Raw genomic sequence first — 27,636 nt, 5'->3', positions numbered from 1 at the left:
ATGTTGGCTGTTAAGGAATTCTCAATTGCTTAATTGTTCATTTGTCTCCTTTAATCTCCTTCTATTATTTTTACCTGGATCTCTATTTTTTTTACAACAGTATTTTCCCCTTCTTCCTCTCAAACAGCACTGGAAAATAGCTCATGCACTTATTTTTAAATTTTACTTCTTCTAAGATATCAAGTATAAACATTCAAATGGCCTTCTCCTCTGCAATGTTTTGTCATTATAAGCTCTTAAAACGTTGCCTGATTGACAAAGGAGCTCATTTTAGAAATTCCCATGATCTGCTTAAATGCTATAAAAGTGGGTAATAGATTTCTTTCCTTGTCATATGAAGACAAGGTGACTCACATTTTAGAACTGTTCTTCTGAGTAACAGACATATTCTAAAATTCTTAATAAATAGTAATCCCTGGCAGATGTTAAGAGCGTATAGTAACCACTCATACCAGCACAAAAAGAAATTTATTTAAAAAATATATAATCTGGCTTGGACGACAGAATTAACTGTGCTACTACGCTGTACTTAACACACCTTATCGCTCATCACATAATATTTACACAAGGGGTTATAAAGTCATGTCATCGTTTGATGCGATTACTAGATCCTTTATTGGAATAGGTGAACTTTAATAGAATGTTTTCAGTACCATTTATGCAGAGTATAGTAAAACTATTTCAATGGTAAACAAAAATGCTTTTCAGTAACTTCTCACCCTATCTCCATCAACACAACTTTTGTCTAGAGGTAAATCAATCAGTATTTTGACCAGAGCGTCTTCATCTAGGTGATGGGCTAAATAACAGCACCCTCCCCACAACCCTCCACCTCCATGTCCTGATCTGGGAAGCTGTGAATGAAACAGGCAAAAGGGCCTTCAAAGATGTGACAAAGGAAAGATCTTGAGATGGAGAAATCATCCTGGGTTATCTGCGAGGACCTTAAATACAATCCTCAGTGTCCTTAGAAGAGGCAGGTTGAGGAATATTTGACTTCAGTACAAAGAGGGACATGACGACAGAAACAAAGACTGGAGTGCTGAAGCCAGGAGCCGGGACTCAGAAATGTCAGTAGCCTCTAAAAGTAGAAGCTAGAATGGGATTCTCTCCTGGAACCTTCGAAAGAATCCCTACATGCACACCTTGATTTTAGCACCTTTAGGCTCATTTTGGACTTTTGATCTTCAGGACTATAAAAGGATATATTTGTGTAGCTTTGAACCATTACCTTTGTTAGGGCAGCCACAAGAAATTAAAACTATCTGTAGAAAGAAGATTCAAATAAATTACCTCCAAGACCCACACATGATTTCAGAAAACTGTTGTGCACTGCTAGCTTTGTGTACTTTTATTTTTCAGTATTTTTCAGAGGCATAACTTAAGAAAAGTCATTTTTCATTAGTTATTTAGGATGTACCGTTCTTGGTTGTAATCAGTCTGTTGGGTAATAGCATATCATCACTGAGAGGCAGCAAAATTAGGGGAGAGATTTCTTTTAGTTTATTTTACCAAGTTGAAGGAAAATGTTATATTTTTAAAGGATTTCTAATAGCCAATTCAATTAGAAATTCAAAACACAAGAATCTCGCAGAAATCAGCTGCCAGATTTATTAATCTATCTGAAAATAAAAACACAAGCAAACAAAAAGAATAAAAACAGAACTTAAAAAAAAAAAAAGAACTTGAGATACATTTCCCAAAAGAGTTTATAATGCAACGTTTGAACCCTTCTGTACTGGAAATATTCTTAATGTTAACAGGCCAATTACTCATTTTGTTTTGTGAGTCACTACCTTAAGCAGAAAAATAGTTTGGCCTTAAATATTATATAATTAATACCAGTTCTTCCTTTGATCCATTAAGATAACTCATAGCCCAATCCTTCCCCAATGGGAAATTAGAACTAGATATTAAAAAGAAAAAAGATCAAGGAAAAAAAGAAAAGGAGAAAGAAAGAAAAAGAATCCTCAATACAATTTCATTTAGATGCTATTTTAAAGACCCACTTTTAATTTCTCCTTCAATTTCTCCAAATACATTAATACTCTTTCCAATAAATCTTTAGCTGAATATTTTAAAATTTGTTTTTATTCTAAGTGCTGTAAATGGCCACATGAGCATAGTAGGGGGAAAAAAGTTCTCATTTTTAAGGCATACTTATTAACCCATAATGGGCCTAATGATATATAATGTATAGGCAGAACAATCATTGAAATCACAGGTTACATACATACAATGAAATTAAAATAGATCTTTTTGTAGGATTAAGTGTGACTAGTATTGATCACTGTATATGGGTTTCCCAATAGCTGTTCAATTTAGATAAATGAGCTGTGATCTGTGCCATTTTGGAAAATGGGTAGCCGAGAAATCATCTTTCAACAATCTTTCCTGTGTTCACCAAGAAATGCTTTTATAGGTTCATTTTGGCTTTGTGTTTTGGATTTTTTTTTAACATTTCATTATAGACTCTTAAAAAATGCTGTTCCTCTGGGATATTGATGGATTGAACAAAATTCATGCTTCTTGTCTGAATGGTTCAGCAAGCTTTTCAAGGATATTATAACACCATTTACTTTGTTTTTTTCCAAGGCGAATGAAACAACATATTCTGCTTTCAATATTTTCTCCAAATGCCAAACAAAAACAAAACAAAAACCTTTGAAACTTTAAATCTTTAAATCTTCTTTCAAACAATCCAAACACATTTACACAAGTGTCCAAAACAAGATGATGAATATCAGTGCCAGCACTATGTCATACAGCAACTTCCTCAGATCTTTGACAGTTTGTAAATAATTTTCTATTTCACCAAAAGTTACAAAAGTTCCACAGTTTCCCTTAGCAAGCTGAAGCTTACTCTTCATTTGTCAATGTGCATAAAAGCTGCTCATAGCATAGCATGGCATAAGCTATTTTTTAAGCAATAAATGGTTTGAGTCATCTATTTTGTCCTGAAATGCTATCTGTAGTTAACTGCATTGCTTATAAATGGTCATAGTAAATTCAGCATGAAAGAGAATATTACAGAAAAGACAGCAGCAGAAGCATTAGCATTATCTAATATTTATATATGTTATCAACATAACACAGCAGTAAAAGGTTTAAATGCATATCAACGGGTACCATGTCTAAAAATTACTACAGTACCTATTTAGTGTATTGGATATTTTTCTTAAGGAGTGCTTGCTGTATCTAGAACAGCATAATATGTGATTTAGTACAGTTAATTCTTATCGATTAAATAATGTCTTTTTATGTACTGAAGGAAGTGAGATAGATATTTTTTGCTTCATTGTGATCCTGGATTTAACATTTAAATGAAGATCTCAAAGGACCATGACATATCATTATTTAACTGAAACGGGCTTCAAAATATTTAAACGACATTATGATTTGTATCTAAACAGCAAGGTGGCACCAGATACATGTAATGCTACTGGCCTATGACTCAGTTTGGAGCCAGAGTCCAAAATTGTGCCCCTCATTTACCGTCATGGTGATCACTCAACTTCAGAGAGAATTACCCATTTTATGGTTATCCTCTGTGAGTCATATATAGAGCAAAACAAAACAAAAACAGCAAATGCAATCTCTAAATACCTTTTTACAACAGGTGCAAAACCAGTCATCTCTAACAATTAAACTGCCATTTACAGTAGGGTTTTTTTTGTTTTTTGTTTTTTGTTTTTTTTTGTTTTTTTTTTTGTTTGTTTGTTTGTTTTTGTTTTTGTACATCTTGCAGAGACTCAGAAATGAGAGGGGAAAATGCCCAAGGCAAATGGTCTCCAAGTGGATATTTACACAATGTGAATTAACTGTACCATAGATACCCAGAGAAAATGAACATTTTCTTATGTTGTTATGAAATCAAATAAACATGATATAGCTTCATCATACTTAAAACCTGTAGGACCCCATCCCAAGCCTAAGTAAAAAGTAATCCCCGTATTCCCCCACCCATTCACCCATTATCTTCCTGTTACACAGAATAAATGTTTAGATTACTCCCACCCACCCTCAAATAAAGTGCACAGTCCATGGCAGACCATAGAATAATGCAACAGGAAAGCCCCTTTTTGTGTATTATTATTTAAAAATAAAATACAAACAACAAAAATCAAAAATCGAAGAGCACTCAGAGATTCTCTGCATCCTGCAAAAAGAGGAAACGCTTGAGCAGGCCCTGCTTCACTGTCACTTGTGTTAATACACGTAGCCTTCATTGTAGGGATGGGGGTTGCAGCAGCCCCCTTCCGGCATGTAGGCCATGCCCTCGTCAAAGTGAGACAGAGGCACCGTGTCCTCTTCATTGATGTGACGTTCCATGTCTGTCTTCAGCAGTGGGCGCTGATTATCTGGAAAGGCCATGGAGAACAGGGCTTCTGGATCACACACAAATTTGTAGACATATCTCTCTCCAGCCACCTGATGAAAACACGGAAGAGAAAAACCCAGCCTTATGTATGGTGCAGGATGTTAACTGAACTTAGTGTGGCGATCATTTCATGATATATACAAGTAGTGAATCATTCTGTTTTACCCCTGAAACTGATGTAACACTATATGTCAATGGACCTCAAAAGAACTGCGATCTCTACCATCCCCAAATAGGAAAGAGCAGGGAAACAAAAGAATAAAAACTTGGTTTAATATACCAGAAAGGGTGCATAACCAAAAAAAAAAAAAAAAAAAAAAAAAGGTCCTTACTTTGTAGAATAAATTACAGTCCAAAAGAGGGAAATGCGACCTTGAGTAATGATTGACTCTGAGTAATAATTACATTCATTCCAGGCACAGCTAGAAAGCTTAGCACTTTGCTTGTTTTAAATAAAAGGAAGCTTACATTGTTATTTGGGGGAGGGGTGGAAATCAATGATTTCATGCAGGCATCTCCCATTGAAATTTTTTTCCTTTGTTTTAAATGGTAATATCTTTATAAAATGACTGGATCTTTAAGGTGTAGTGTCTCCCTCTTAATATTACATTTTCTGAAATCGTAGAAAAACTAAACTTCTAAACCTTAAAAGAAAAATGTGTTGTGTTCCTAATAAGACTAGACTAGTGACTTGCTGATTCACAGTGAACTGGTTCTTTTTTCTTTTTCTTTTCTTCTTCTTTTTTTCTTTTTTTGGCACTTGTGTATTCTGATGTAAAAGAAAAAGATCCATAGCCTTATTTAAATGAAAGATGGATCAAGAGGACAGCATTATCCTGGGTACATCACTTTTAAAAATGAAGGCAAGTTGCATTAGACAGAAGTTAAGGATGTGTATAAAGTGTCAAATTGAAGTAAGAGGTGTAAAAAAGTGAAAGGAATTTAAAATATACAATGCATAGGGAGGAAATGAGAAAAAGAAATGTGACAGCTGCCTGAAATAAAGGAGAAGTAGCATAATTTGTAGGGAATGACATGTACCAAACTTAAATTTTGAAGAATAATGTTTCTCTAGGAAATTATAAACAATAATGAAGTGAAACACATATGTACCTCCACCCCCATTAACAGACAAAACTGAGGTTCTAAAAAAACCAGGAGTGGGTTGTGGGATAGAGGGTGAAGGGGGTGTGTGCATGAATACAGTTCTTTGCATTGACATTGACAGTACCTTTTCGTATGTGTGCAGAGATTAGTAGTTTTAGAAAGGTGAGAATTACTCAGTACCTCTGGGTTCCTATGTATCAAAAAGGCACTGCTATTTGTTTTGTGATGCAGGAGAAGAATAAGTTCATGGTTTAGAAACTATCTGTATGTTTGGAAAAAGCGAATCAACTACCAAAGAGCGCTAGTGTTCTGGACTCAAGATTTAGAACATTTTTTTTGTCCTGGATTTTTTTAGCTTGTAAAAGGAACCAATTTAGAGAATCCAAATAATCTGAATATTCTTAGGTATGAAAAGAGTGAACACTTCGTTTTTATAAATTTGGACATGTTTCTTAATCTGCTCTCAGTTTCCCCTTTCTTTTGTGAAATAAAGGTGGGAACGGCTCCTATGGAAAGCCTCTTATAAAATCAAGATGGAAGTTTCTAGTACATTGCATAGCAAACAGAGGAGCTGAAATAAATTATTTTAGGCCCTTATAAGAAAGAAACTAAGTTCATAAAGGTGGAATTGCCATAAATATATAAACAGGCAATATCAGAAACAAAGCTAAGATATGAAATCCTTGTTTTCTTTTTTTTTTCTTTATTCAAAGCATCTTGAGGAAAATAAATAAATAAATGGCTTGCATACCTCAAAGCATTCAATAACCTTCTTTGTTTTGTTTGGAGCTTCAGAAAAAGAGGTATTTGCTTTAGGCTACTGGTAGCTTTTTTATCCAACCTGTTGCTATTGGTTATAATTAGAAATGATTTGATAAATCACCATGGGGAATTAAAATGTACAACATGCAATCAAGATTATAAAACCTCTTAAGGAGACTGCCTTGACTCAATGCTTCCTGCTATTTTTCTTATGAAAAACATTTTTGGAGCTACCACTATATTTATCGGACTATGTTAGATGCCACAGAGTTTAGAACAAAGGCTGATAACTACCAAGGGAAATAATGTCTTTTATTAGTAGTAATACAATTACAATGTAGAAAATGCTGCACATTAAGTATACCCAAACTGCAAAGCTGAGATATACAGAACATGAATTTTATAGGAGATGAATTAGAGTTAAGTAAGGAAGTATCTTTTGAACTGTGCTTTGAAAGACTACACATTTAAATTATGTGTTAATTTTTAAAATCATAGAAGTAACACAGAGAAACTAGAGGAAAACTAAAAACTACACATTAAACCAAAAGAAATAATGATTTATCATTATAACATCAAGAAATAACCACTGTTCAAATTTTTCCACATATTTGTCTAGGCATTTCTGTTTTGAAATAGAAGTGAACACATGTATGTACAGTCTAAAAGCCATACCCCACCCTTTCTTCTTTCACAACTGAAATAATCAGGATTTTTTTGTATGTTTAGATCCATTTGATTATTTTTATTTTCTAAACTTTCCATTTTATTTTCCTTGACACCACATACATACATAATTTTAAGTTTATATGATCTGAAAAGAAACCAGAGTATCAGAATTTTAAGTTTCTAAACAAATGTGGTCATATAAACATTTTTCCACTACACCCTGAAATATAAAATTCTATAACACACTTTTTTTTTTTAAGGACAGCATAATTTTCCTGAGTGACTCTGTTAAAATTTACTTAACCATTAGACTGATACAGACATTAGGTAACAATCAGAAGGCAAGGCACTATAAAGAGGGGACCATATCGGTGAAGTAATGAGGGGGGTGACAGGCGTATCAAATAGCAGCAAAGAGAATCACTCAACACATATGAGGAAAAAGATTAAACATGTCTGTAAAAACTGTAAACAGCCTTCATTTATGTGCTGGCTACAAGGAGACCTCAATTTTGCATATTTCACCATTAAACACCCTATGCTTTCTCACATTGCACGGCAACACCCCAAAAGGTATGTCATAGAAACCACAGAATTTTGCTACCCTCTACTAGCTGATAAACAGTTGCAAACAATTTCTTCTGGCAATTACATCCCAACAGGGAAAAATGTGAGGAGCAACACTATTTTAATCTGTATTTTAGTACCTATGCCATAATTTGATTATTTGATAGCATCTTGTTTTATCAATCTATTAAAATAAGAGGTAAACACACGGTGTATGTGATCATCGGATAAATAAACAGGCACATGGAATGGTGATATTAGTAATAAGAATCACGTTTGAACACCCTTGAGAATAATTAAGACCTGGCGTGACATCCTGGAGATACCCTGTCAAACACTACGTCTAAAAGCTGAGGTGTAACTAGACACCTTCTCCTTTTAACTCTCTGTGAATGCTCTCTTTAATAAGAGACTTAATGGTCAAGACACAGAAGCCAAATGTGTCTCAGCTCCCACTGGTTTCAGGGTGTGAGTGGTATTCAGAGCCACCTTTCGCTGAAGACTTCTCCTGTGCCAGGTACCACGCAACCATCTCGGGTACCTTATTTCATTTAATCATCAGAACAACTTCAGGAAGTAAAAACACCACCATTTAGCAGAAGAACCTGTTCAAAAAGGTGACCCGCTGAGAAGTCAGCATGTAAACCCGACTGCATTCTCTCTTTCGCTGTGCACCACTGCCCAGGACTGGGGAGCACCTGCTGCACCAGCCCACGTGATGTGCTGGGACTAGGGACTTGTTGAGGAAAATGAAAGGGTCTCGCTGCAAGTGGGAAGGGCAGGTGAGAGGAAGGGAGGAATAAAAAAAGACCCTACGGTTGAGATGGAGAACACAGGGGAGCAGGTAGTAATAGGTTATATATCTTGAAGGCGAGATTCAGGGAAATAGGACATGAGAAATGGATTCAGCCTTATCTTTCAAGGATCTTGGTCACTCTAACTTCTGAGCTGGTGAACTCCAGAGCACCAATTCCCTTTGGTCTAAAAACTCAGCGATGCTGTCCCTCTGTTCCAGTATGTTACATGTAGCAAGTGGTTGAGTTTTCTTGGCGTAAATATAGTGGTATAAAAAATATGCCACAGTGCAGAATATATAGCTATGTTTGTGTCACCCAAATGAACAAAGGACGCATAATAAGACAGTAATGTTCACAAAGGATAAATCATAAACTTGGTTCACAGTCTACACAACTGGAATGAATACACATGCAAGGCTGAAAGATGTAATAATCACAAGTATTCAATGTTTTATCTTTATTCATCGGTTCATTCCCTTCTTCAAAAATTTTACAATCTCTTCTTCATGCACTTGGCTTGTTTTATCTTACTCTTTTTTTTAAAGCCACTTTCAAATACTAAGAGAAGCTCACTTGAAATGAAATAAAATATATATAACTTCATTCACCAATGAAATAGTATCAATATTTATTTTTAATAAATGGTTTAGGATTCTAAGCTGTCACATGCTGAAACCAGGCAAGATCTCAGACAAGAAGAGAAGATTTTTCAGGACAAGAAATTCTCTGAATGTTTTTTAAGGATAAGAACAAGGAGGGAAAAAGTAAGCATTCAGTTTGTATTGGAAACTATAAACAACAGCATTTCCAAATTATATAATTGTGGGGAATGTAGTGGACTACCGAAAACTTCTGGGAAGATATACATGAATATTAGTACTGCAACAACATTTTTTACCAAATACGGTAAAGTTGCGAATGCCAGAAAGTCTACTAGTTTCTATATGATATTATTATACCGGTCTCTAATGCCCAGGAATTTATAAATAGAAAGGCTTGTAATACCAAAACCAAGAGCTAAGCATATGTTAAAATGAGTGAAAACCTTGCTTCAGCAATGCAATGATATGTGGCTTTTAAAGTACGACATGCAGATTAATGTGCAACATTTCAATGAATTTTAATGCTGTTTTAGCTGCTCACCTTTTGCATGATTCCTTTCTCATAATAATAGCGAAGCGAACGGCTTAGTTTATCATAGTTCATAGCTGGCCTGTTTTTCTGAATGCCCCAACGCCGGGCCACCTGCCACCAAAACAGAATGACATTGTAGTGTTAAGAACTGCCTTATCAAGATATTTCATAAAACATTAGTGAATTAATCAATTACTTCCAAACCTTCCAAAACACATCCAAATTAAAGACCTAAGTAAAGAGGCAAAATCATGATCTGAATTTTCCTGTGTCCTGGTTTGCTTTTAAACCAGGCGTGCAGCGCAGTGATCATTCTGAAACTTCACAATAGAATTCTTTGTCACTATTGTTTTGGATACAAAATTAAATGGAAATAAGGGGATGTGTTTACAATGGGAACGAACAGGCTGCAATTCACCAAGATGAGGCAAGTTTCCCATCCTGAGATATATGGCCTGTTTTTTCCCTCTTAGTTTTTCAGATAAAACCCATAGATCAAGAACAGCTTAGTGATCTCTTTGTAAAGGTGTTTTTCGAGGTTGTGATAAACTAAAGGAAAAAATACCCTGTTTGATACTAAATAAAAGAGTGAACAAGTGGCATTTTGTGTGGAGCAGAGGAAACACTATACAAATTCATAATCTGAACTGCAAATAATTTTTATTGCCTGAAGCAGCATCAGAATAAAACTGTAACCAATACTAAACTGGCAAATTAGGCATTCACTTAGACAACAGTAATTGCATACTAAAAATAAGAAGGAAGTGGAAAAGGTCACCATGTACACAAGTCCACAAACAAAAATCTCTAAAGCAGAATGTCCACTTTGTTGTTTAGTGAAAAATCTCAGAACTTTTTATAATGTGGCTTTGGAGGAGCAACTTATGTGGCAGAGGAGAGGTTTTCAAGAAAAGCCCCTTCTTCAATGTATATGCCTCCCCCGCGTCACCACCGCCTTGGGCTGGCTGACGCATTATACTGAAGAGCGTAGCCTGCTTTTGCTACCCCAGCTACAACCATGTTCTCGTTAATTTCCATATTTTATTAGTCTGAGCAGATACTGCAGCTGTCATGCATACCTAGGTGACCCCAAGAGAGCATTAGCTAATAGAGTTAGTGTTTTCCTTCATTTCTATGAAATTCCAAGTTGTTGCTGGGTCCCATACACTAAAATAGAATGCTTTTCAGAGAGATCATAATGTCTTTCTCCATTTTATTAGCAATAGGCTTTCCTCAGGGTTTGGTGGGGTTTTTTTTTTTCCTTCCTTTTAAAAATACTGATCCTTGCTATCTTCTACCTCCTTAATTTGTATTCCCTGAATAAACATACGATGTAATTTAGCCACATGCATCCCTCTACTTTTTTAAGAGCAGAGAAATGTGATGTAACTGGGACATGATGACATATCCAAGTGGTCATCACAGCAGGTACACCTTAATTTTCCAAAGATCAACTTTATTTTAATGCAAGTGTTCTAAGCAGTAGTGAAATGGGAGGGTGGCAGTAAGAAATGAAAGCAACACTTTCTAAATAAAATGCCTTTTAAAAACCGAATAATAAACATCAGCAAATTTTTAAGAGATTTGGCAAGTGAACAGCATGCAAACCTGAAAAGGACATGAAAACGACTTTTTTCTTTTTTTTTAAATATATATATATATATATATATATTTTCTTTTTTAAATATAATTTATTGTCAAGTTGGCTAACATGCAGTGTATACAGTGTGCTCTTGGTTTTGGGGGTAGATTCCCATGATTCATCACTTACATACAACACCCAGTGCTCATCCCAACAAGTGCCCTCCTCAGTGCCCATCCCCCACTTTCCCCTCTCCCATACCCTCCCATCAGCCCTCAGTTTGTTCTCTGTATTTAAGAGTGTCTTATTGTTTGACTCTCTCCCTGTTTGTAACTATGTGAAAATAAAGTATTAATATTTCCTTAAATTAAACAACAACCTCTGAATAGTTTTTCATTTACAGATGCTTCTCATGAAGAAACTCACCAGGATGTCCCTAGAAAGTAAAAAAAAAAAACTTGCAACCAACTTTAAGACAACACAGTGGAAGTCTCTAGGGAGAGAAAGATGATTTTTTTGATACCATAAGCAGAGTCTGATTTTGAGGATGCCTGGTAATTCTCAGCACAAGTGGGTATTAGTAGGTATTTTAAAACAGTAAAATTTATTCTTAGAGATGTTTTCTTAAAATTTTGTGATGTTTATTCATTTTTGAGAGACAGAGAGAGACAGGGCGTGAGCAGAAGAAAGGCAGAGAGAGGAGACACAGAATCTGAAGCAGTCTCCACGCAGACCCACAAACCATGAGATCGTGACCTGAGCCAAAGTCAGATGCTTAACCGACTGAGCCACCCAGGTGCCCCGATTCTTAGAGATGTTTTAACTGACTCAGTGTAACATTCATCAAGAGAAGTGCCACATATCAATATGCCTATGAGACGCAGATGAGTTATGCAAGATGAACAAGTTCTAGAGATCTACTCTACCACGGTGTGCCCACAGTTAACAGTACTATATTTTAGGCACAGGTAGAAGGAAATAACTGTTCGATATAAATTCCTATCGCACATACTCAGTTCTCCGATGAACCAACTCTTGCAGTGATTATTAACATGTTCAGTGAGGTGAACGGCACACACTTCCATCACGTTAAAGGGCTTTCAAGTTACTTTACATTAAGTGTTTCTAGTCTCAGTTTGTTAGTGCTTCACATTTTTATGGTTCTTTAGCTTACATCATTTAAGTACATCTACATAAAAATGAATTTCGTTTGAAAGCCAAAGTAAGCTTGAGACACACTACGGAAATTCAAATACCCAAACATTTAGGCCATACTAGACAATGGATATTTTCAAATTCTGAAATCTGTATGTGTGTCTGGTGTAGGGCAATGGAGATGCAAAGCTAACCCGGCAAGCACTAGTTATAATCTGAAGTAGATTTATAATTATGCTAACCAGCTCCTGTTATTTCAAACTTCTTTTAATACATATTTGAATCAGATAATCTCTTAAATAAGAAAGGTAACTTATCTTCTGGATATCAAACTACGACCTGTTATCTGATTATAAATGAATACCTGGTTTCAAAGGGCAGAAAATTTAAGATGTATAGGCCCATTATCCTAGGTTGTAGATATTTGGTCTATGAGAAACTAATCACTTGGGTTCAAATATAGCTGGATATCTTACGAAATTTTTCAATCTTTCTGAGGTGTTTAAACCCTACAGCCAAAATGATCAGTCATAGGCATGTTAACTGAAAGTCTTCCATTGCTTTCTTGGCTAATGTAAACCAAAGTCAACTTCAAAAGTAGCAGAGAAAGCACCTTTAATAAGACACAAGCATTTCATACAAAAGTCACCTTTCTATAGAGGTCCAAAATGCAATTGGTGGGTTATGCCATAATAATTATAGTAGCTTTAAGTCTGAAACTAGACCTGGGGAGAATAAAACTTGAACTGAGACGTTTTTCCAGAAAACATTCCATTTGTCTGTGCACGGGGGCGACAGTAAGAAAGGTGAACAGGTAGTTGAAAGTGTGTTCCATTTATCCATATTATCTCTTTAGAATTCTCTCACTTTGGCAATTTCTTAGGTATTACGGTGACACTTTGTACTTAATCCCTACTTTCTCACGGGGTGTACACAGTCCAGCTGCCTAGAAAAGGTATCACCAAAAGTCAAAGAGAAGCAATGTCCCTACTAGGCCCGCATCTCTGAAGGAGTGAGCTCTTCCTACTGCAGCTCTTGTGGGCCTTTATCCCCCCACAGAAATTTCTCCCCCGCTCCCTCTGGCACATGACTTTGGTTTCTCAATGTCCCTCTCTGACCCCTTGACAAAATTAAGATTATCCAGATAACAAATGCTAATACTCAAGAACAATCCCTTCATGTGCAAAAGTAGTTGAACTTCAGATACACCCTCTCCTCCTCAAAAATCATCAAACATCCCCAGTGTAGATGCTCTCTTAGAGACCTTCCCAAGCACTGCATTCTTGAATCAAGTCTTATGCCAACGATGCTCTGGCTAGTTTTCTTCATCAATTCCACAGGATGGTATTCAACTAGAAAAAGTGTGCAACATATTCATTTCTTAGTTTAAATGGATACATTTTTTTCCTTTGCCCACCTTCTAATTTAGAAGGTTTCCCTAAAGTTTTAAAAGTAAAAAAACAAACAAACAAAAAAACAAACAAAAACGTTTTTGGCACACTGATCGAATATATGTTTCTTCAATATTATAACATATCTGGTTTTCCAAACAAAAATCTGTTAAACCCACCTCTTCGGGCTCAATCAGTTTAAATTCCATGCCTCGCCCAGTCCACGCAATGAAATGAGAATTTGAAGGGTCATCCAGAAGAGCTACCAAAAACTGCCAGAGCTGAAGTGACCCCCGCCGCTGGTACGTGGGGCCTTCCCGATACATGCCTGGCTCCTGTTTGATGTCTCCTAAATTAAAAAGGTTTTAAGTTTCGATTATTAGCAATATTATGACATTTATATAAAATTTACATTAAGTCAATCGCTAAAATGATTAAAACACAACCACTTTATGGGTGTCTGTGAAATGTAATGTTATTGCTAAACAAGGCTTTAAAACAATCAAAGGATTTGAAGTAAAGCAAGAATCTGTACAAACTCACAAACAACTATATATAACATAAGGGTTAAAATAAATGCACACAGGTGCAGAATAAATCCACGGATGTCATTTACTTATAACATTTTTGTATAACCATCCTTTTGTTTTCATTCATTTATTTAAAAACCATACCGTCTAATCACACTTCTTTTTGCTTTTATTGCTAATGACATTATTCACTGCTCTAAGCAACACTGAAGAGGGAGTAATCAATTTTAAGCTCTGGGCACTTTATTTGTACAAATTAAATTCTGCAAACTATAATGTGTAATATCTCATTGACCTGCACATTACAAACTATTGCAAATTTTAATGCAAATATTTCAAAGCAAATTTAATAGCATCTTAAACGCTGGGTTAAGTAATCTGTACATTATATAAATTAGGAAAATCTCATAGGGAAATCAGAGCATATTGGATTATCATCATACCATCTTTTTCCACACCTTCATACGGGCACTACCACTTTCTTAGCTGGCAGCAAATAAAAATTTCTTTGTTTTTCTTCATCTCTTGCTTGCATTTCACTCATGTGAGTTTAGCTTACTAGTCTTTTTCTAAAAGTGCAATCTGAAAACATACGTACTGGAGCTTTCTGTAAATCTATATTTTTAATCAAGAAAGGTTGGTTTGTGTTACATTTATTTGTTATTTATACATAGTGTAAAAACCTATTAAGTACATTACAGCAATATGGGTGTTAGTACCACAATTCTTCTGGCATAAATCTGGTCAGTTATCTTGCTTTTACCAACCAACCAACCAACCAAACAAACAAAAAATTCAGTCATAACTCCTGATTATTTACATCTACCTTCAGGCACCTACCCCTAAAATATGTGGAACTGGTCACACTGGGAACGAATGTCTAGGGCCCTACGGACATATCATTGTTAATGCACAACTTTCTCTTCTCCACGATAGAAGCAATTCAGACAGAATATACTGAAGCTAATCTATTCACAGTTAGTGTGAATTATAAAGCAGGTGAAGTCAGAAGCTTCTTAAAACTTTCCTTTGGTTAGTAGACATCAACACACCTTTTAAAATAATCACGAAAAGAGCAACACTTTACAAACCATAACCAAAATAAAATTATTCAGTCAATAGCTGCTAAAAATCATTATGTCATTTTGGTCTAAGCTAGATAATACAGAAGTGTCTCTTCATATTGATTTCAATGACAGTTTTATTTATCTCAGTTTTTCCTTCTGAGACTCACAAATTTTTTCATGGGGATAACTGAGCAATTATACAGAGTGAAACCCTGTCAAATTTTATAATCTCTAGGTTGTTTCTGCCTATAAATGTGACTGACCGTACTGGCCTTGTTGATGAAAAAAAAATAACCCTTTGTTTTTCTATTCTTTTGCTCTCTATTCCTTACAAAAAAAAAAAAAAAAGAGTAATAAGTATTATTTTCCAAAAAAGCCTTTTTTAGTACAAAATTGAGAATATTTAAAAGTCAAAGGGAGGTCTCCGGAGCCAAGCACAGACGAGAGGCCCACGGAAGAGGGTAGGAAGGGCGGCGAGGCGGTGCGCGCTCCACGGACTGGCGGGAGGGAGCCGGGGCGGAGGGGCGGCTCGCCGGCCAAGCAGAGCCCCCGAGTCGGGCTGGCAAAAGCGGAGGGGCCGGACGGACTGTGTTCCGACAGCAAGCGCGACTTAGCGTCTGGGAGGTCAGAAGTTAACAGCTCTGCTCAGAAAGCGGGAAGGCTGGAGGACAAAGGGAGGGAGAGCTGCTGAGCCCCCGGACGGCAGAGCTCAGCTTGGCGGGGAACAAAGGCGCTCGCCAGCGCCATCTCCCCCGCCCATCCCCCAGCCAAAATCCCAAAGAGAACCAGTTCCTGCCAGGGAACTTGCTCGCTCCGCGCAAACACCCAACTCTGTGCTTCTGCGGAGCCAAACCTCCGGCAGCGGATCTGACTCCCTCCTGCTGCCACAGGGCCCCTCCTGAAGTGGATCACCTAAGGAGAAGCGAGCTAAGCCTGCCCCTCCCGCCCCCGTGCACCTTGCCTACCCACCCCAGCTAATACGCCAGATCCCCAGCACCACAAGCCTGGCAGTGTGCAAGTAGACCAGACGGGCCACACCACCCCACAGTGAATCCCGCCCCTAGGAGAGGGGAAGAGAAGGCACACACCAGTCTGACTGTGGCCCCAGCGGTGGGCTGGGGGCAGACATCAGGTCGGACTGCGGCCCCGCCCACCAACTCCAGTTATACACCACAGCACGGGGGAAGTGCCCTGCGGGTCCTCACCACTCCAGGGACTATCCAAAATGACCAAACGGAAGAATTCCCCTCAGAAGAATCTCCAGGAAATAACAACAGCTAATGAACTGATCAAAAAGGATTTAAATAATATAACAGAAAGTGAATTTAGAATAATAGTCATAAAATTAATCGCTGGGCTTGAAAACAGTATACAGGACAGCAGAGAATCTCTTGCCACAGAGATCAAGGGACTAAGGAACAGTCACGAGGAGCTGAAAAACGCTTTAAATGAAATGCAAAACAAAATGGAAACCACGACGGCTCGGATTGAAGAGGCAGAGGAGAGAATAGGTGAACTAGAAGATAAAGTTATGGAGAAAGAGGAAGCTGAAAGAAAGAGAGATAAAAAAATCCAGGAGTATGAGGGGAAAATTAGAGAACTAAGTGATACACTAAAAAGAAATAATATACGCATAATTGGTATTCCAGAGGAGGAAGAGAGAGGGAAAGGTGCTGAAGGGGTACTTGAAGAAATTATAGCTGAGAACTTCCCTGAACTGGGGAAGGAAAAAGGCATTGAAATCCAAGAGGCACAGAGAACTCCCTTCAGACGTAACTTGAATCGATCTTCTGCACGACATATCATAGTGAAACTGGCAAAATACAAGGATAAAGAGAAAATTCTGAAAGCAGCAAGGGATAAACATGCCCTCACATATAAAGGGAGACCTATAAGACTCGTGACTGATCTCTCCTTTGAAACTTGGCAGGCCAGAAAGGCTTGGCACGATATCTTCAGTGTGCTAAACAGAAAAAATATGCAGCCGAGAATCCTTTATCCAGCAAGTCTGTCATTTAGAATAGAAGGAGAGATAAAGGTCTTCCCAAACAAACAAAAACTGAAGGAATTTGTCACCACGAAACCAGCCCTACAAGAGATCCTAAGGGGGATCCTGTGAGACAAAGTACCAGAGACATCACTACAAGCATAAAACATACAGACATCACAATGACTCTAAACCTGTATCTTTCTATAATAACACTGAATGTAAATGGACTAAATGCGCCAACCAAAAGACATAGGGTATCAGAATGGATAAAAAAACAAGACCCATCTATTTGCTGTCTACAAGAGACTCATTTTAGGTCTGAGGACACCTTTAGATTGAGAGTGAGGGGATGGAGAAATATTTATCATGCTACTGGAAGCCAAAAGAAAGCTGGAGTAGCCATACTTATATCAGACAAACTAGACTTTAAATTAAAGGCTGTAACAAGAGATGAAGAAGGGCATTATATAATAATTACAGGGTCTATCCATCAGGAAGAGCTAACAATTATAAATGTCTATGCGCCAAATACCGGAGCCCCCAGATATATAAAACAGTTACTCATAAACATAAGCAACCTTATTGATAAGAATGTGGTCATTGCAGGGGACTTTAACACACCACTTACAGAAATGGATAGATCATCTAGACACACAGTCAATAAAGAAACAAGGGCCCTGAATGATACATTGGATCAGATGGACTTGACAGATATATTTAGAACTCTGCATCCCAAAGCAACAGAATATACTTTCTTCTCGAGTGCACATGGAACATTCTCCAAGATAGATCATATACTGGGTCACAAAACAGCCCTTCATAAGTTTACAAGAATTGAAATTATACCATGCATACTTTCAGACCACAATGCTATGAAGCTTGAAATCAACCACAGGAAAAAGTCTGGAAAACCTCCAAAAGCATGGAGGTTAAAGAACACCCTACTAACGAATGAGTGGGTCAACCAGGCAATTAGAGAAGAAATTAAAAAATATATGGAAACAAACGAAAATGAAAATACAACAATCCAAACGCTTTGGGACGCAGCGAAGGCAGTCCTGAGAGGAAAATACATTGCAATCCAGGCCTATCTCAAGAAACAAGAAAAATCCCAAATACAAAATCTAACAGCACACCTAAAGGAAATAGAGGCAGAACAGCAAAGGCAGCCTAAACCCAGCAGAAGAAGAGAAATCATAAAGATCAGAGCAGAAATAAACAATATAGAATCTAAAAAAACTGTAGAGCAGATCAACGAAACCAAGAGTTGGTTTTTTGAAAAAATAAACAAAATTGACAAACCTCTAGCCAGGCTTCTCAAAAAGAAAAGGGAGATGACCCAAATAGATAAAATCATGAATGAAAATGGAATTATTACAACCAATCCCTCAGAGATACAAACAATTATCAGGGAATACTATGAAAAATTATATGCCAACAAATTGGACAACCTGGAAGAAATGGACAAATTCCTAAACACCCACACTCTTCCAAAACTCAATCAGGAGGAAATAGAAAGCTTGAACAGACCCATAACCAGCGAAGAAATTGAATCGGTTATCAAAAATCTCCCAACAAATAAGAGTCCAGGACCAGATGGCTTCCCAGGGGAGTTCTACCAGACGTTTAAAGCAGAGATAATACCTATCCTTCTCAAGCTATTCCAAGAAATAGAGAGGGAAGGAAAACTTCCAGACTCATTCTATGAAGCCAGTATTACTTTGATTCCTAAACCAGACAGAGACCCAGTAAAAAAAGAGAACTACAGGCCAATATCCCTGATGAATATGGATGCAAAAATTCTCAATAAGATACTAGCAAATCGAATTCAACAGCATATAAAAAGAATTATTCACCATGATCAAGTGGGATTCATTCCTGGGATGCAGGGCTGGTTCAACATTCGCAAATCGATCAACGTGATACATCACATTAACAAAAAAAAAGAAAAGAACCATATGATCCTGTCAATCGATGCAGAAAAGGCCTTTGACAAAATCCAGCACCCTTTCTTAATAAAAACCCTTGAGAAAGTCGGGATAGAAGGAACATACTTAAAGATCATAAAAGCCATTTATGAAAAGCCCACAGCTAACATCATCCTCAATGGGGAAAAACTGAGAGCTTTTTCCCTGAGATCAGGAACACGACAGGGATGCCCACTCTCACCGCTGCTGTTTAATATAGTACTGGAAGTTCTAGCATCAGCAATCAGACAACAAAAGGAAATCAAAGGCATCCAAATTGGCAAAGATGAAGTCAAGCTTTCGCTTTTTGCAGATGACATGATATTATACATGGAAAATCCGATAGATTCCACCAAAAGTCTGCTAGAACTGATACATGAATTCAGCAAAGTTGCCGGATACAAAATCAATGTACAGAAATCAGTTGCATTCTTATACACTAACAATGAAGCAACAGAAAGACAAATAAAGAAACTGATCCCATTCACAATTGCACCAAGAAGCATAAAATACCTAGGAATAAACCTAACCAAAGATGTAAAAGATCTGTATGCTGAAAACTATAGAAAGCTTATGCAGGTAATTGAAGAAGATATAAAGAAATGGAAAGACATTCCCTGCTCATGGATTGGAAGAATAAATATTGTCAAAATGTCAATACTACCCAAAGCTATCTACACATTCAATGCAATCCCAATCAAAATTGCACCAGCATTCTTCTCGAAACTAGAACAAGCAATCCTAAAATTCATATGGAACCACAAAAGGCCCCGAATAGCCAAAGTAATTTTGAAGAAGAAGACCAAAGCAGGAGGCATCACAATCCCAGACTTTAGCCTCTACTACAAAGCTGTCATCATCAAGACAGCATGGTATTGGCATAAAAACAGACACATAGACCAATGGAATAGAATAGAAACCCCAGAACTAGACCCACAAACGTATGGCCAACTCATTTTTGACAAAGCAGGAAAGAACATCCAATGGAAAAAAGACAGTCTCTTTAACAAATGGTGCTGGGAGAACTGGACAGCAACATGCAGAAGGTTGAAACTAGACCACTTTCTCACACCATTCACAAAAATAAACTCAAAATGGATAAAGGACCTGAATGTGAGACAGGAAACCATCAAAACCTTAGAGGAGAAAGCAGGAAAAGACCTTTCTGACCTCAGCCGTAGCAATCTCTTACTCGGCACATCCCCAAAGGCAAGGGAATTAAAAGCAAAAGTGAATTACTGGGACCTTATGAAGATAAAAAGCTTCTGCACAGCAAAGGAAACTACCAACAAAACTAAAAGGCAACCAACGGAATGGGAAAAGATATTTGCAAATGACACATTGGACAAAGGGCTAGTATCCAAAATCTATAAAGAGCTCATCAAACTCCACACCCGAAAAACAAATAACCCAGTGAAGAAATGGGCAGAAAACATGAATAGACACTTCTCTAAAGAAGACATCCGGATGGCCAACAGGCACATGAAAAGATGTTCAACGTCGCTCCTCATCAGGGAAATACAAATCAAAACCACACTCAGATACCACCTCACGCCAGTCAGAGTGGCCAAAATGAAGAAATCAGGAGACTATAGATGCTGGAGAGGATGTGGAGAGTCGGGAACCCTCTTGCACTGTTGGTGGGAATGCAAATTGGTGCAGCCGCTCTGGAAAGCAGTGTGGAGGTTCCTCAAAAAATTAAAAATAGACCTACCCTATGACCCAGCAATAGCACTGCTAGGAATTTATCCAAGGGATACAGGAGTACTGATGCATAGGGGCACTTGTACCCCAATGTTTATAGCAGCACTCTCAACAATCGCCAAATTATGGAAAGAGCCTAAATGTCCATCAACTGATGAATGGATAAAGAAATTGTGGTTTATATACACAATGGAGTACTACGTGGCAATGAGAAAGAATGAAATATGGCCTTTTGTAGCAACGTGGATGGAACTGGAGAGTGTGATGCTAAGTGAAATAAGCCATACAGAGAAAGACAGATACCATATGGTTTCACTCTTATGTGGATCCTGAGAAACGTAACAGAAACCCATGGGGGAGGGGAAGGGGAAAAAAAAAAAAAAAAGAGGTTAGAGTGGGAGAGAGCCAAAGCATAAGAGACTGTTAAAAACTGAGAACAAACTGAGGGTTGATGGGGGGTGGGAGGGAGGGCAGGGTGGGTGATGGGTATTGAGGAGGGCACCTTTTGGGATGAGCACTGGGTGTTGTATGGAAACCAATTTGACAGTAAATTTCATATATTAAAAAATAAAATTAAAAAAAAAAAAAAAAAAAAAAGAAAAACAAAAAAAATAAAATAAAAAAAAAAAAATAAAATTTAAAAAAAAAAAAAATAAAAAAAAAAATAAAAGTCAAAGGGAATGAATAATCAAGATAGACATTCATGTGATTTAGGCTTCTTAGATTATGTCGTAATCCTATTGATAGTTTTGAGCTATTTTTTCTTCCTTATATGCCCATGCTGATAATCAAGATGTCTTAAAATGTTAAGCTAACTAAGAATGAAGCGAAAGAAAGAAAGAAAGAAAGGAAGAAAGAAAGAAAGAAAGAAAGAAAGAAAGAAAGAAAGAAAGAAAGAAAGAAAGAAAGAAAGAAAAGGAAAAAACCTGATGAAGATCATTCCAAAAAGCAAAGGCTTTATGCTCTGTCTGAAGAAAAAAGGTTGTATTTTAAGAATTGTGACACTCCACACCTATCACACTGCTGAACTTCGAAGTTTAAAACTAGTATCTATTTAGAATAAGGCCAAAAAAGTGACCCCTACTGGAGCTTAACCCTGTGACCTTCAATGAATTTAGCAATTTAAAGCAAGATTAAGGAAACAGATCTTCCCAAAATTATCATTCCTTCTGTGAAGGACCAGAGTAGCAAAAACCTCAGGAACAGAGTAGTCTTCAAGCAACTAATTAGAGATGTAGAAGCAATCTGAGCATGCACTTTGCTGTTTAAATAACAACGATTAAAAACTTATGAGTACCAAGTCATTACAGCCATGATCCCCAAAGTTTGTGCAATCAGCTAATCAGAGGGTCCCTGTTCATTTCCTGTTAAACAATCAAAGCAGGAAATATGGAGACCACTCCGAAGAACCACTAAACCAATGAACTGTTCACTTTTTACCCAAGCGTCCGCGTAGATGCTGACTTCTGCCACCTTTGTTGAGAAAGAAGAAATTCTATTTAACTTGACACTCTTTTCTAAAATCTGGAACCTTTTCACTGCAATCGAGAGTGATATTAAAAAGGTAATGCTTTCCTGACTCCATTTTAAGCAATTACAAAATAATGGCACATTAGGAATGAACATCTTCCCGAGGGGGGGTGGGGGGGGGAGAACAAAAAGGACTAAAATCACTAACTAAATGGGCAGCTATGTTGTTCCTGTGTTCCATAATGCATCTTTTCATGAACAATAAAAGGAAGAAGACTGCATTAGTCATCTGCGTATCCACAGTAGCATGCTTTCTGTTCTGCTTTGTTAATTATGGGATCAGCTTTCAATAAATCTCGAACAACAAGCTGCATGTGCTCAGCAGGGCAATGGAAAGACCCCTCTTACTGGACACAAAGCTCAGCAAGAATGATACTCTGGTTATAACTCTCAAAATGAGATCTCTCCTAGGACAAAAGCAAAAAAGCTTCCGAATAAGGAAAGGAAGAGAGAATTTATAAAAGGTAAAGTTTAGCAAGAGTTGAATACATCACAAATGATGTGCATAGAAATCTTTAAGAAGAGATGTCAACTTCTTTCAGGAGAATTGAGAGTGAACTCTCCATTCTCTCTTAGAAAAATTCAAACTTGAAGCACAATGAAAAACCTACCATCAAATTTCTCTGGGACAACACAGGTGTCATCATAAAATTGCCTGGGACCCTTTTCAAACATACAGCCTGTGGGGAGAAAGAGGATACATTTATTCATGATAGAAATGAAATTCACAAGCAATTTAAAATAGAGCCATTAACACAAAAACTGGGGTAGAAAAGGGCTCTGCCATTTTTCAGCTCTGTGACCTTAGACACACTATTTAGCCACTGTGTCTCTGTCTCCTCACCTATAAAATGGGCGTGATACTAAATAACCTATCTTAAAGGGGTATTGTGAGGATAATAATTTAATATACACAAGTTTGGAATAGTACCTAGCACAGTGATATATGACAGACATTTATATCATTACTAACCCGAGCACAGAGCAGGTAAACACTGGCAAACTTAGAAATTACAATCTCCTTTTTCCTTCTCTTCCAAGTTTTGTTATTCATGAGACAAGAAGGAAATCAAGATGAATTACTTATATTTACCTCACGGGGTTATCCTGATAAACTGAAACACATTCAGTCTACCCCTTACTTCCTGGGAGAAATATTTAGCTAGGCTAACCTTCTCATGTTTTCATCTCCAACAGCCAAGACAGTTTAATTCTATGTTTAATATTCCTTTTTCCTGTAACAAAACTAAGTCCACAGGAAAAAAAAAAAATAGATCAACAGTTTTAACGGTCATTTTCTCCCCCATGTCATTGACTGTGACCTTCAGTGAATTCTTGTTGTCTTTGATTGCCAGTAAGAAATCTCATACAATTTAATCACAGTTTTTTTTCTCAAATGTATTGGTCTCTACCGTGAGTACATAACATTAACAACAGTAGTGACACTAATTACATCACATGTCTTAAATATTTTTGATTTACCAGCTCATTATACTCTTCTTTATTTTTTTTTTTTATTTTATTTATTTTTTTTTTTTGGGACAGAGAGAGACAGAGCATGAACGGGGGAGGGGCAGAGAGAGAGGGAGACACAGAATCGGAAACAGGCTCCAGGCTCCGAGCCATCAGCCCAGAGCCTGACGCGGGGCTCGAACTCACGGACCGCGAGATCGTGACCTGGCTGAAGTCGGACGCTTAACCGACTGCGCCACCCAGGCGCCCCCATTATACTCTTCTTTAAATACAAGGATTTACTTCTATCAATCTCACTTACACAAAACAACCAATATTAGACCTAATGTAAATGCATGTATCTATATCATTTTACTGAGGACAAAGAGCATTATGATAAGAACCACACACATATTTCCAGAAATACTTTAGTAGGGAATGCATCCAGAGATCTTTTTTATTCACTAATTTGCAGGTATCAAAGTCTGTTAGATCAAAGCTTTCCCACCATGTTTACTATGAACACACCCATAATAAAAGTTCCTTCTGTAGGCCTCTTATGTGAAATTCCATTCTTAACTAGTATTTGTCTGAAAATGAAAATCCAGTTTATTTAAAGGCAAATATATTTATATCTCCTGTCTTTTATTTCAAAACAGAGACTTAAATTTGTAAAGAAAAACTGACATTCCTCGAAGATACATTTCAACAGAGAGTAGGAAGATAGGCTAATCTATAAAGCACATGTTCTATTTTAAAAGAATGTGGTTGTTGGGGGGGGGGGTGCGGAAAGAACACAGAACTCCACTTTTCAGCTGTTTATATGCACATGACTCATGTTAACAACCAAATTCAAGATAACATGACCTGAAACATCTTCCTTTTACTTTAAAAAGATAAAGTTTTAAAATAGTGCTTTAGGGAACATAAGTGATTTTCCCCATAAAATAGAATGAATAATCAAATGATTGCATCTTTGTCACATCTGATTTTGACAGGATTTACAAGGAACTACAATAATAGAAAACTTAACTTCTGTTCTGCTGGGATGAGCCAGGAAGCCTTCTTGCCTCATATAAATGGAGTGGCAGCTAGGCACTTCTGAAAGAAAAAACAACACCGGTCAAAGAGAAGTCTGGAGCTGAAAATGTGTGGTTACCAGTGAACAGAGTGCAGAGAGGAAAATAACCGAAACTGACATGAGTCTCCACGAGAAGAGCTTGTCAACACGTAGTTAACATTTCAGGCAGGGCCCACACAAGAAATGGTGAACACGGACTCTCTTCGACAGGCATGTGAATTCACAGCTTTACCCACATTTGCTTAAGAGTGGTTCTCCTGCAATCCCACATGAATAGGAGAGTAGCCTTGAAACAAATGGTGTAATGAGTTAAGATACGTTTGGGGGGCATTTATGAGATATATCTGTATATCCCGTGGTATTTAGAGGAAAGATCAACAAAAGACTCATTCATAGTTTATTTCATGAACACTGGTAGAAATTATTAATAAAACACCAAAATTGCTACATCTCTTAAAATTAGTCTAGCCTTTCAAGGTGATTGCTATTTTCAGCCCCAAATAAGAGTATCACTAACTTGTTATTTTGTTAAGCACACAGGTCATACTCCAAACCAATGAGACTAGAGAACAGAAATCCCACAATTTTGTAGCAAATACCACTATCACCCTAGGAGTGAGGCCTTGCCTATCTGACCAAGTTAACTCATCACTGAAAAAATACAAAAAAATAAACTTGGTTAATGGTTAAACTTGAGTCCTAGTGATGGCTGTTTATTAGGTTAGGGAGGGGGAAAAGGAAAAAAAAATATGGATTAGGAGACAAAAGATTGAAATTCAAGTGCTTTATTTACCACTAGCAAAGCTACATGACTTTAGAAAAACCATTCTGTGTCCAAGTTTATATAAAATAAAGGTCGGGTCAGATGTTATCTACAATCTACTACAGGCTCAAGTTCTTTTATTCTGAAAAAAGAAGTTCACTCACTTGATCAGAGGTTGATGTCTGGTGAAGCCAATGAAGTTACAGCTTCAGGAAGGATCCTCCACTTACAGGAGTCCCTCCTGAGGTCCTGCCCCTAACTTTGTATATGCCATTTCATTTTCTTTTTCTTTCATAAGATTCCACAAAGTTTATGTTTTAGGTCCCACAAACCTGGACCAAAGCCTGTATATAACATATACAGATTCTATAGGAGTGTATAAATATATGTGACTAAACTAATTCTATCTTCTGTATGTATACTCAAGTCTTTGAAACTCTGAGCACATATAAACTTATAAAACACATGACAAATGTGTTATTTAAGAGTGTGTCCCCCCATTCCACCACTCATAGTAAGTACGTGATTTCTGAATGTGTAATAAAGATCACTTAAAAGAAGTGGGATTTAAAGACCCTCATCTCTTCTTAACTACCCATCCATAGAATTTAATTTATAATAGATAATCAGCACCATTTACTTGGCCTAGAGGTCATTCTTTCTCAGTCTGGAATGTTCCATTTTTAAAGTGTATACAATTAAAAAAAAAACAAAAACAAAAAAAACAAAAATTGCCTGGTGATTAATGTCAACCAAAATATCAGATATTTTTTCACAGAAAAAAGTTGATGTGGTTTTAGTCAAAAATGTTTTTTTAAGTTTTATTTACTCATAGAGAGAGAGAGAGAAAGCATATGAGCAAGGGAGGGGTGGAGAGACAAGAGAGACAGATTGAGATTGAGAGAGAGAGAGAGAGAGAGAGAGAGAGAGAGAGAGAGAGAATCCCAAGCAGGCTCTGCACTGTCAGAATGGAGCCTGACTCAGGGCTCAAACTCACAAAGCCCGAGATCATGACCTGGGCTGAAACCAAGAGTCAGATGCTTAAGTGACTGAGCCACACAGGTGCCCCTAGTCAAATATATCTCAATAGCAATTCATCAGAGCAATAACATTTAAAAGTATGTAGAAATCAACAGCTTTTGAGTTGAAAACAGTATAAAACTCATTATCAAACATTTTAGTATACCATGCCTTCTTTACATGACAAATTATCTAGTATAGAATTCTGACCGTACAAAAGACAGAGTTAATCTTGTTTCTTGATATCAGGAGATTTATCTTGGGGTTGCAGAGTGACTGAACGTCTGGGTTACCAAATAGTTAGCAATCCATTTTATCCATACTTTTTAACCAGTGGTATTTCAGATAAATTTTTAACATTATTTTGATTTATTGCCAGGCATAGGACCCTTGAAGCAGCTGGGCCTAGAAGGGACAGTGTTAATGACTCTGTCATCAGCTCAGCAGCTGTTTAGAGGTAAGAATTTTGTTGTACCAATGTTGACACCCTGCCACAAAATACTTTTCCTGACTGCTGGCCAGCTGGAGTATGGCTGTAAAAACAGCTGGCTGGCTCTGAAGCTAGAGGAAAACATATAGATTAAACTCTATTATATATAAGTGTGACTAAATGTAGTCTTTCCTCCCAAGAGGGGAAGAAGGAGAGGAGGAGAGGAAATGCAAGTACTTATAAGAAACCCACTATTCAAAGTTGAACATCTTATAAAACAAAATAACATAATACAAAACAAGCATGATCTTGGACATTTGACATCAAAGAATTTGATCATTTCACTAACTTTCATGTATCTATTGACCTTGCTGATTTGTTATTTCTTGTACTAATTCTGTAATATTTTTCATAAATTCTGTTTATTAATCTGTGACATTCAAAGTATACCAATTTAAAACCCATAATAAATTAATAATTCTAATAAGGCTAAAGCCAGGACCTCCATTACAGTTCCAGAGGCGAAACTTATGATCGAGGTTCTAAGAAAAACAAGG

At 37.1% G+C, this 27,636-nt stretch overlaps 1 protein-coding gene across 11 annotated transcripts in view; it reads right to left on the bottom strand.

Annotated features, from left to right (window-relative positions):
• Window positions 1-449: 449 nt before the first annotated feature.
• The window catches only part of ETV1 (ETS variant transcription factor 1), a 98,729-nt gene continuing 71,542 nt past the window's right edge, over window positions 450-27,636 (bottom strand). For all 11 annotated transcript variants that reach the window (XM_058724956.1, XM_058724955.1, XM_058724950.1 and 8 more), the window contains 5 exons: window positions 24,820-24,886; window positions 22,945-23,015; window positions 13,725-13,894; window positions 9,427-9,528; window positions 450-4,431 (listed from right to left, as the gene is read on the bottom strand). In XM_058724956.1, the coding sequence (XP_058580939.1) occupies window positions 4,210-4,431; window positions 9,427-9,528; window positions 13,725-13,894; window positions 22,945-23,015; window positions 24,820-24,886 (632 nt within the window). In that variant the 3' untranslated portion in view covers window positions 450-4,209. The remainder of the gene's footprint in view (window positions 4,432-9,426; window positions 9,529-13,724; window positions 13,895-22,944; window positions 23,016-24,819; window positions 24,887-27,636) is intronic.

This window comes from Neofelis nebulosa, chromosome 4 (assembly GCF_028018385.1).
Source record: "Neofelis nebulosa isolate mNeoNeb1 chromosome 4, mNeoNeb1.pri, whole genome shotgun sequence".
Taxonomy (NCBI): domain Eukaryota; kingdom Metazoa; phylum Chordata; class Mammalia; order Carnivora; family Felidae; genus Neofelis; species Neofelis nebulosa.
This window is presented reverse-complemented; position numbering and strand designations above follow the sequence as displayed.